This window comes from Sinocyclocheilus anshuiensis, unplaced genomic scaffold (assembly GCF_001515605.1).
Source record: "Sinocyclocheilus anshuiensis isolate Anshui unplaced genomic scaffold, SAMN03320099.WGS_v1.1 scaffold299, whole genome shotgun sequence".
Taxonomy (NCBI): Eukaryota; Metazoa; Chordata; class Actinopteri; order Cypriniformes; family Cyprinidae; genus Sinocyclocheilus; species Sinocyclocheilus anshuiensis.
This window is the reverse complement of record NW_015552565.1, coordinates 354,875-366,937: the sequence shown is the minus strand read 5'-3', so window position 1 is coordinate 366,937 and position 12,063 is coordinate 354,875. Positions and strand designations below refer to the sequence as shown.

The 12,063-nt window shown below is 38.4% G+C and overlaps 1 protein-coding gene and 1 pseudogene across 1 annotated transcript in view; both read left to right on the top strand.

The window, feature by feature from the left end:
- The first annotated feature begins 593 nt into the window (after positions 1-593).
- Positions 594-3,956, top strand: LOC107664858 (kelch-like protein 42; annotated as a pseudogene).
- A 3,855-nt stretch (positions 3,957-7,811) lies between these two features.
- LOC107664860 (nuclear receptor-interacting protein 2-like) overlaps positions 7,812-12,063 on the top strand; it is a 29,445-nt gene continuing 25,193 nt past the window's right edge. Inside the window, exon 1 of the mRNA XM_016455536.1 lies at positions 7,812-8,440. Within this exon, the coding sequence (XP_016311022.1) occupies positions 8,288-8,440 (153 nt within the window). The 5' untranslated portion in view covers positions 7,812-8,287. The remainder of the gene's footprint in view (positions 8,441-12,063) is intronic.

Sequence of the window (12,063 nt, the reverse complement as noted above, 5' to 3'; positions counted from 1 at the left end):
TATAAGAGTGACACAGTAAATTGTATTAAATGCCTCAGGGATGCGCACATTATTCGCAACGTTAGCGCAAGCGATTATCGCTTTATAGCTTACTATTATCAGTTAAATTAAAGATGTATAATGCATATAACCAAACAATCTACAATATGTTCTTCTAACGCGTTTATATAACATTTTTATATAGATGAAAACACATACCACTGCGCAAAATTGGGGCGAGCAGGACGTAACGTGACGCAACACAAACCACAAGACCAAAACAGGAACTGATTTACATTTGAAAACCCGAAGTGCCTGCAAGAGCTGGCGCTGTCTCTCTCTCCGAGGTGCACAGTGTAATAAACTGCCATCTTATTTATACTACAACAACGATTTCTATAAGAGCTGTGTTCAAATATGTGGAAATGGATGAAAAATCCAAATTGGCTGACTGTATAAACCTGCGAAATTAAACATATCTAAACAGGCTGATTATAAAGCATTATTACTTTAGTATATATACACCATCCATTTGTTTGCGTCTGCAGTGCAGACCTTGTTTGCAAATGGCGTGATTGTTTATGGAATATATGCATGCACATGAGCTGAATGCGCTGAACATTTCCATATATAGGCTTCGGCATCGAAGGATGTAAACGCGCTTCTAATCATAGCCTAAAACAAGCGCTGATCCCTGAACAGCAGACATGACATCCCCCGAGCAGATTATAGAAATCGTGATGGATGACAAAACGTACAATGTGAGTAAAAGCAAACTGATCGAGAAGAGCGATTACTTCCGCGCGCTGTACAGCGGAGGACTCGGTGCAGCTGCGGGGATTGAACGCGCCGGTGTTGTGCCGACTGCCGAATTCAGCACCCCTGCCAGATTATGCACCCCCTCGTTGAAGTTGCCTAATCCCAACCCCACCCCTAATCCTAACCCCTCCCCCACACCTACTCCTAAACCTACCAATACTAGGGGGTGCAAATTTCGGCACTACACCTGGGCTCGAGCTGGTGCTGGAGTTCATCAACACCTCCAAAGTTCAGGTGGCCAACGAGACTCTGGAGGACCAGATCGAAACCGCATCCTTTCTGCAAATCACTTCCATTTTAAAACTGCTCCTGTCGGAAATCAAGCAGGAGAATTGCGTCGAGCTCTTCAAGCTCTCTGAAGTCTACGGGATGCATGATCTCAGAAATGCTTGTTTGAAATTCATGAGCTGCTATTATCATCCCATGCTGCGCAGTTCAGGATGTTGATATGCGGATGAAAGGCACGGCCACTTTAGTTGCAATAGGGGATTTCACTGGCACCTGTCTGGATCTGGCAAATCAGGATGAGCCTTGGTCCATGTTGAGGTATGATGAGCTAGAACAACGCTGGAAACCTCTAGCCAACAGTCTTCATCTGGACATGATCAATGTCCGAGGATACGGATCTGCTGTGCTGGACAACTACTTGTTTATTGTTGGTGGATACAGAATGACAAGTCTGGAGATCTCTGTGGCCCACTGCTACAACCCCTGCAAGAATGAGTGGAACCATGTGGCACCTTTGAACCAAAAGAGGTACAATTCACTCTTGATTTGGCCATTTATTGTGGTTTGTCCAGTGCAAGAGATCCGTGAGTGCTCTTTTTGTGTCCAGATCCAACTTCAAGCTCCTGGCCATGAGTGGGAAGCTGTATGCGGTTGGAGGTCACTGTCTGAGTGCGGTGGAGTGTTATGGTCCAGAGCAGGACTGGTGGACGTGTGTGGCGTCTCTGCCTGACCTCTCGCTGAGTTCTCTGCCTGAGACTGTCACGGCATGATCTACGTCATGGGCGGTTATACCTCTAGAGGTGTGTTTTACTTAGAGATGGGTTCTTTCACACTCACACACAAACAGGCATTTTACTTTATTTACTTATGTTCCTGGTCTTATTGTGGTTAATTCATCTGTGTGTGTGTTTTTCCAAAGAAAAAAAAATTCTTGTCTTTTCTTATCTTATTTGTGAAACATTTTTTCCAGTTTCTCTTATTTTTAAGCTAGATGTTTTTTCCTTCTAATTTATTGGTATCGACCAGCATAGGGTATTTGATACTTTTATTTAAGATAATCTAACATTTAAATTACATTAAACTAATCTTTATTAGTTTAATGTTTCTAATCTTTAAAAAAATCCATTAAATTAATCATTAACATATTAATTATTGCACATTATAAATAAATATATAAAATATTAAAAAATATTTATTGTATATTATGTTGTGATGCTTAATTCATTTAGTCATGTTTAATATAATTGATGTTATTGAATTTATTTAGACAAAATAGTGTAGAAGTTTTATTACTCCAGTTATTTATCTGTTAGTGATCATAACATAAAAAATAATTCGCTAATTGCCATAATTATAGTATTGGTAGAAGATTACCTTTAAGTGAGTGTTAGATTATGGCAAAGGTAACAGCAAAAATATGGGAAATGAGAATAAAATATATTAAATTATTATTATTGTTTATTTGTTTAACAGCATCAGCCAATATTCTATATATTTTATTGTGCTTTCTCATTTCCCCTAGTTTTACTTTTAGATCATTTTTGCCATCATCTAACACTGGAAGATTATTAAAATTCTGGCTGATACTATAATTATGTATTAATTATTTACTATGGCCGATAACCATTAAATGGCCAATAATTAATATGGTATCAATATATTGTGTGTCTGACAGTGAAAACATCTTAAAAATCACACAAAAAATCACACAAAAAAAACAATTACGATTCTTATTTTTTTACGGAATACTGCGCATATTATAAATGATGCAATTCATGTTGGACAATAATCCCTTCTTTCCATCAACCTGTTACTCACATGAGATCGCAACCATTAGCAAACAACAATGATCCAGTCAATTCTTGATGGACAAAAGTCCGGTCCTACATTTGAGAAGCCGTTTCACTCATATATATATATATATATATATATAGGGAAGAAAAGCAACTGCAATTTCCATCTCATGCTGACTTTAAATTACTACATTAAAATGATCTTTTAAGATTCTGTGATCTCAGTGTTTTTCTCCTAATGTCTGACAGATAGGAACCCCAATGTACTGCGCTACTGCCCCGCCTCGGACACACGGTCCGTTTTCTTTTCCTGTTCGGCTCATGTGCGCAAGCAGCAGATGCTCTCAGTGGAGGACACCATCTACCTGGTGGGTGGCTACACTCACGAGCTAGAACCTGCAGAAATGGGATGCCGGAGACTCAGCTAGACGGAGGACATGCTGACGGTACAGTCATACAACGTGCAGACGGGAGAATGGTTGCAGTTTAAGGAAAATACATCAAAGTCTGGCTTAAACCTCACCTGCACGCTGCACAACGACGGCATCTACATTATGAGCAGAGATGTCAGCCTGCCCACCAGCCTGGAGCACCGCGTCTTCCTCAAATACAACATTTTCTCAGATGCCTGGGAGGCATTCAGACGTTTTCTTGCTCTGGGACAGAACATGCTGCTTTGCTCTCTCTACCTGCCCAATGTCCTGTGAGCCACATTGTTCACGCTCTGGGGATCTGAAGAAGACTGCAGACTGCTGGGGAACACAGATTTTGTTGTAGCGAGCCCAGCCAGGTCTGAAATGGCAAGTTTACTAGAGGTTTACCAAAACGGTTTACTAGATCGGAATGATCAACCAACCAAGAACCTGCAGAAGACATTAAAGGAATAGTATAGCAAAAACATTTCAATTTGGTCATTATTTACTCCCACTCAAACTGTGTGACTTTAAAAGAGTATCTGGAACATTCTTTAACATTCATGCTTTTGTGTTCCATGGAAGGAACAAGTCACACAGGGTTAAAACAACATGTGGGTGAGAAAATGATAAAAAAATGACATATTTATGTATTTATTTTTTTGATGAAATAGTCATTTTATTTAGTCATTTAGCAGACCTAAATGACTAGGTCTGCATGTGAACAGACCTAAATGACTAGGTTCAGCATGTGAACTACTTGTGGATTATTGTGGTGTTGTTATCAGCTGTCTGGACTCTCATTCTGACGGAGAAGACATTAAAGGAATAGTATAGCAAAAACATTTCAATTTGGTAATTATTTGCTCCCCCTCAAACTGTGTGACTTTAAAAGAGTGTCTGGAACATACACTCATTGGCTCATTGTCATTTAAATGATTATTTCTAAATAAAGGTCAACAGTTTGACTTTGATCATTAAAATCATAAGTCAAAAAGCCTCAATACTGAAAGGAATAGCTCACACAAAAATGAAAGTTTGCTGAAAATTCACTCACCCTCAGGCCATTCAAGATACAGATGAGTTTATTTCTTCATCGGGACAGATTCAGAGAAATTTAGCATTACATCTCTTGCACACCAGTGGATCCTCTGTAGTGAATGGGTGCCGTCAGAATGAGAGTCCAAACAGCTGATAACAACACCACAATAATCCACAAGTAGTTCACACACCACCAGTCCATCAGTTAACATCTCTTGAAGTGAAAAGCTGCATGTTTGTAATAAACACATCCATCATTAATGCATTTTAACTTTCAAATACAAGTCCATAATGCATAATAACACTTCCTCCAGTGAAAAAGTCCACCCTCTGTTGTCCTTTCACATAAAAATCCACCAACATATTTGTTCAGAACTGTTTTGGACTGTTTTCACTTGTAAACAGTGCGTGATCTGTGTATATTTCTCTTCTGATTCAGACAAGATTACTTTTTCACTGGAGAATGCAGTATTATAGATAGAGGACTCATATTTTTAGCCAGAAGCAACAGTTTGTAGTAAAAACGTCTCCATGATGGATTTGTTCATTACAAACAGCCTTTTTTAACTTCACAAGATGTTGGTTGATGGACTGGAGTCACGTAGATTATTGTGATGCTTTTATCAGCTGTTTGAACTCTCATTCTCATGGCACCCATTCACTGCAAAGGATACATTTGGTTAGCAAGTGATGTAATGCTACATTTTTCCAAATCTGTTTTGATTAAGAAACAAATTAATTTGCATCTTGGATGACCTGAGAGTGAGTACATTTTCAGCATTTTCATTTTTTGCTGAACTATTCCTTTAATATCTCCATCAGAAGTTCTGTTCTTTTTTCCCTTAATAAAATAAATAATCATTTAAAAACTGCATTTTGTATGTACTTGCATTATCTTTGTGTAATATTAAAATTTGTTTGATGATCTGAATCTTTTAAGTGTGAAAAATATGCAAAAAATAAAAAAAAACAGGAAGGGGGCCAACACTTTTTCACACCACTGTATATAATTTTATTTATCTGGGCAGAGAGAAAGAACACTACAAGAAATGCACCAAACATTTTCAACTTGCACAGAACCATCTAATGCCAATGCACGTACAGTTCCTTGATATATAACATGACATTTACTACTACTAATATACAGATGCACAAGTGAAGTCTTCAGATTTATAGAGCCTGCAGATTAAATTAAAACACTAAACTTGCATAAGCTGATTAAACAACTTAATATAAAGGATAATGAAAGACATCAAAGATGTAATAATGTCATTCCAAATCTGTATGACTGTCTCAGCCAGAGCAGATGTCCCAGCACAGACAAGCCACCTGTAAGAGAGGATGGTGGGGCAGTGGATGGCCAATGATTTGCTCGTTAAACTCGGGGATACTAAGCGCCAAATCTGTCAAACTAGTTATCAAACATACGGATTGAAATAAGTTTTTTAAACCAGTAAGTGGCAACATGATTGAGATGATCGGATATAAAAATGCAGCTTATGATATAAATGCTATGTTTTGTCTTTAATAAAATTGAATTTGGTCAAATTAAATTAAGAGATTATTACCTGATTTATTAGAAGAACATTCCATCCATGTTTCACAGGCATTCAACAGATAATTTGATTTGAACATATACAGAATTGTTTTCTGCATGTGTTTCTATGACGACTGACTCGAAAAGCATCAGCAGAGTTCTATGAAAAAGAAAAAAAAATTTGACCGTTCTCTCAGAATGCTTTGGAATTCTACTGCATACACTCTTAAAAATAAATGTGCTTCACGATGCCATAGAAGAACCATTTTGTCTAAATGGTTCCATAAAGAACCTTTAACATCTGAAGAACCTTTCTGTTTCAAAAAGGTTCTTTGTAGTGAAAGAAGGTTCTTCAGATCATAAAAAGGTAAGAAAGAGATGGTTCTTTAAAGAACCTTTGACTGAATGGTTCTTTGTGGAACCAAAAATGGTTCTTCTATGGCATCGCTTGAAGAACCTTTTGAAGCACCTTTATTTTTAAGAGTGTACCGATGACTAAAGGCAACTGAAGAGAAGCATCATGACATTTACTTTAATTTTGTAAAATGGTCAATTAGTCTGTTTCTGCAATACTGGGAAGGCAAAATATCAAAATCATCTGTTCAACCAAAATAGCCTTGGTCCTGGTTGTCCTTATGTCCTTGCTATAATAATACAGCCACTTGGTGGCACTACAACTTAATTTAGTATAATATATATTTTCACCACGTGCACAAACACACACCCACACACTGTTCAAAATTCACTACAAATGCACATAATGCACATGCAAATGAATAGAGTATTTACGTATTAAAACAATTAAGATTATAAATACCAACAAAAACACATCAAAAACATGCACAATATATATTGAGCACCCAGATAAAGAACAGGCTGCAAAAAGTAGTGATTCTTCGGTATTAGTGACCTCTTTTCAAATAGCCAGCAGCGTGATTTGCAGTGTTGGGGGTAATATATTACAAGGCCCTGTCCAGAATTAAAAAGTAATGCAAAAGTAACGTAACGCATTACTTACCATAAAAAGTAACTAAGTAACGTAATTAGTTACTTTTTTATGGAGTAACGCAATATTGTAATGCATTACTTTTAAAAGTAACTTTCCCCAACACTGGTGATTTGTACTGGTTGGGAGTTGGGGGTTGTGTGTCTTTTACTGATTGTCTCTTGTACACCATGTGGCCAACTGATAACATCTCTAGCAAATCAGAGCCGAAGAAACGAAGCCCTGCATTGCCTTTAATGTGTCACTGCTGTAGTGAGCCGACTCTCTGACGGATCGCAGGTCTCAAGCTGGAAGAAATGCAGCAGAAACAGCTTGTTCTACCTCAGTAGACTGATTTAACAAGTCACATCTGCTCTGGGTCTCTCACAATTCTCAATGTAGCTTCATATAGCTGTTTTGATACACATAGAACACCAGTTAATCATAGCCAATGACTGGATCACTTCACTTAAACACTGAATCACAGTAATGAAGTTGCATTTCTTTATTTCAAAATACAAAAAGTAAAGCCTTACTGCTATCAGTGACTACTGCTACTGAGCCCTGAATTATTCAGTCTATAGCAGAGGTCCCCAACCAATTAAAATGTATTAAAATAGAAAAGTCATTTTCTATTTATTATTTGACGTATCAATTAAATCAAAGCAGCCCTGGTGTGTACATATCACCTATTTTGGGTAACTATTTATAAATCTATTTTTGCACTTTAAGTAGGTTTCCAACTAAGAAAATCTATTACAGTTTTGCCACACGTGTGTGAGTGTGAGAATGAGAAGACCAAAGATGAAGGCTAAATGAAGTATTTCAAATGAGCCTTCATCATTCCAATTAATGTTACCTACCGACAGAAGTCACTTCGAAAAGCTGATATAGAAAGAGCAAGATGAAGTGAGACACATGGCAGAGAGCATGAGAGAAGAGAGAGTGCGAAAGAGAGGTAGGTGGAGAAAGAGGGGGAGGTGGAGACAGAGAGAGGAGGGGAGGAGAGACAGAAAATGAGAGGGAAAGAGGGGAGGACAGTCCGCCTCTGCAGCGCTGCAAGGACAGTTTGAACATCTCTGGGACGCAGATGGACCGAAGCTCTCAATAATCACACGCTCTTCACCATGACAACCACGCCAATCACTGCACTGGACTGACAGCTGTCAATCAACAGGAGAAGATTATCAGGATCACCTGCCACAGGAGAGATTATAAGCTACAATAAGGGACCTAAGCAGAGTAATTCCAATTTATGTTTGGTTAGAAGTTGCTATCTAGAGGAAAATTGGCAATTTTTGATACCTCAACTGAATGCCTGCATGCGTTCACATGTGTATGCTTTAGGGGGAGCGTGCACAAGGTTGTCTTGCTGTGTATCAGGGTCACGGTCTTGCTGGCTTTCACCCGTCAGTGCAGTGCCACAATAAGCTTCGTTAGAGCCCGTTTTAGTGGGTAGCTCTGTTTATTTAGCATTTTATCCACGAAAACCATGAGTGAGGGCAAGAAGGCGTTAGAGATGAGGGACAAAGCCATCATGCACCAGCAGAGGAGACTGAAACAGGCCACCCAGTTCATGCACAAGGACTCCGCGGATCTTCTGCCTCTGGATGGGCTGAAGAGGTTGGGAACCTCCAAAGACCTGGTGAGTGGCTCTTTTGTTCAACCATAAAATGGTTGAGGCAGTTATGAATTTACTTACGTAAATACTGTGTGTGAATATGTGAAAGGATGCATGCATGCAGTTTTACATATATATATGCAAATCAGTAAACAGTTTCAAATGTTTCTGCATCCCATCACGCAATGCTGACATGATTCATTATTTAGCGCTCCAGACAAGGCAGTGAATGTTTCTGACACATCAGTAGATCCGGTATTCAGCTTCCCCTCCATGCTGGTAGATGAGAGTCACACACTTTCACACACAGGCACACACATGTCATGGTTTATATCAAGGTGAGGACCTCCCATTGACTTCTTTTGTACTTGAATCAAGCTAATTATTATAATTACTACAACCTTTGGTCACCTGAGAAGAAACATTTTATTTATGCATATGTTTATTCAAAAAATAATGAAAAAAATATACAAAATATATAATTAGTTACAATATATAATTAAGTAATGTCACACGAGTGGTGTTATGAATGTTGTTTTTATATACAATTCTTTTAACAAAAAGTTAACATCGAGTTATTTACATTTATATATTATGTCCACTTCTGTGTTTTTGCTCTGTCAATGAAAATATTGCAAAGCCGACTGTCGTACATATCAGTGCTCCGTTCCTGAATAAATCACTGTTTCAATCAAATGGAACAGCTGGGTGAATAATTCAATGACTCACTCATTCGGACATTGCTTGTTTCTTTCCTAAATAAATCAGCATTTTTTTTTAACTAATCAGTTCACTGAGTCAGCAACTGTGCTTGAAATCTCATACTTTCTGAGTAGGTACTACATTTGATAAAGAACTTTCCTCACGACACAAGAAAAAGTATGGTATATATATTATGAGACGGTGTAGTATGAATAAAATCCAGGCGTACTAGATCTGCCATGTTGTCATTGCCATGTGACTACAGCATCATTTGCGTTGCTTCACTGTCATTCACAACTCCTCTTCCGTGGCTTAATGGGATAATAAAGTGTCAATTAGGAGGCACGCTGCAGAATCTCGCTGGAAGCAGTAGGTCATCCGGGTATACTTTTCGCCAACTGTTTTATGAATACTATGCATTCAGACAAACTATTTTCACATACTGTTTTCGACCACTCTATAGTACACATATTCAGACGCAGGGAATGATTCCTAAAGATGTCACTTATCGCCCACTACTGGTGTAACGATTTACCCTGCAGAAAAAAAACACTGACAACGCCTACTTTTAATGCATATTACTGATTCAGACTCAGGGCTTGAACAAATTGTTATAATTAATAATAAATAAATAATAAATACATGATAAATAATAATAAATAATGTTATCTAGACCTTTATTACTGATTTTTGTACTAAAAAAAAACTTGTTGAGGTTACATAAGCAAGACAAAAAAATAATAATATATGGCCATGGAGTTAAAATCTCTGTAATGGTACGCAAATTAATCCTCTCATGAATGAATCAGAGCTGCTTTTTTCCCACAGAAGATTTCTCACAGCTTAAGCTCTCTAGCTTTTTCCCACATACTTTTAGTCATCAACATCAGAAACTTAGACAGAAATATTGGTGGACACACACATAATGGTTTATCTCATGGCAAGATAATTATAATATCTTACCCCTAATCCTAATACTTAAAGGCACTTTTTTCCATGTCGGTCCCTTTATGAAGTCTCAGTGGCACCACAAGATCCCCACAATGTAGGTTTGTCAATTTTTACTACCTAACAATGGGCCAATAATAAACCAAGAGCAAATGTTCTGTTAAATTACTGATATCCTCTCCCTCATTAAAAGTCATTGAATTGTACTGGTTCTGTCTCTCCAGCATAATAACGGTCCCACGGTCATCTCTAGCCACTACTCTAATTAGATGGCACATACCCAAACTCCCAGGGTGCACTCCAAGAAACCTTCAGAATATCAGTGTGCCATTGTGCACAGGCACACATGCGTGTGTTTATATGTGTGTGCCTATGATTAGAGAATGCATTTAAATGATCTCCACGCACAGCAGGGAAGAGCTGAAGCTTGTGTGCACAGCTTACGATGTCAGAGTCTCTAAAAAGTGGGAGCTAAAGATAACTGGCTGTCACAGACAGTGGAATGGTTTGCCTTAAAGCAATTTAAATGCTCAATGTGTCTCAAGGAATATCATATTCTGATTTGTGTTACTGTCTGTGCAGCTGTTTTTAAAATCACCATCTGGCTTGTGTTACGTCAAACAGCAACAACAACAAAACAATTCTCTTTCTCTGTCTCCTGCCTGCTTTGTGAAGCTGTCATAAGCAATTATTCACTGGATCCGATCTTGACGTTCACCAATGGCACAGATATGTCACGCTTGTCCTTCCGTGGCGAGAGGGGCAGATGAATACCTACTGACAGTTAGACAGATGGTACTGTCTTGTTGCACTGTACAGTGGGCTGTGTACCTCTTAAGGGCAAAAGGAAGATTATATCCTGCAGTATGTGTTCAGATGGATGAAGCGGAAGGGTGTGAAATACAGAGAAATTTGGAGAGGTTGAACACCAATTAAATTTGTCGTTATAATTGTATGTATTGCATATGAAAACGTTTCCACAGCATTTCGATAACCACAAGTGTCCTTCCGTGGCGAGAGGGGCAGATGAATACCTACTGACAGTTAGACAGATGGTACTGTCTTGTTGCACTGTACAGTGGGCTGTGTACCTCTTAAGGGCAAAAGGAAGATTATATCCTGCAGTATGTGTTCAGATGGATGAAGCGGAAGGGTGTGAAATACAGAGAAATTTGGAGAGGTTGAACACCAATTAAATTTGTCGTTATAAAAATGTCGTTTCCACAGCATTTCGATAACCACAAGAGTCCAAATCAAGGAGGTCTATATAACTGTAGAAAGCTATTTCATACAAATTTATCTCAATGGCAGTTGCTCAGCAGGCACAGGACCCCATAAGTATATTACTTCCTGTGCCGGCCGAGCAACTGCCATTGAGTCTATTTCAAAGAATCATATCCTATAAAATTATGAATTAAATAATGAAGTGTGTCTATATGTGAGGGCAAAGATAGTAAACGTGTTCTCAAGTCCCCCTGGTTTCCTGCTCTCGTTAACTCACGAGTGTCACGTGAAATTGTTCTTGTTATGTAACCGTAGGTTTGTTTCAGCTCTTTGGGCCTTAGGCCCTATGCAATCCCTTCTTCTCTCTCTCTCTCTCTCTCTCTCACTCTACTCCCTCGTTCTCTCTTGCTGTGAATGCAGAGCAAAGCAGTGAGCATGAAAAGGGCACACTCAGATCGGCACTCATGCGCAGGAGATGTGGATGGACTAAAAGAGAGAGAACCCTATCTTCCTTATACTGTTTCCTAATGCACTGAAGAAGTGTGTGCTGTTTATGCTGCCACTATCTGTTGAATTAGTCCAAGGCCACACATTTCTCACCATTTGAAGAAATCATGTGGGCAGACAATGATTGAATGTGTGTAAAGGAGTTTTAGCACGTGACTCGCAGCAAGCCTACTACATGCCAGTGGTTTCTGCAGAATTTATATTTATTCCTACAATTATTACTATATATATATATATATATATATATATATATATATATATCTTGC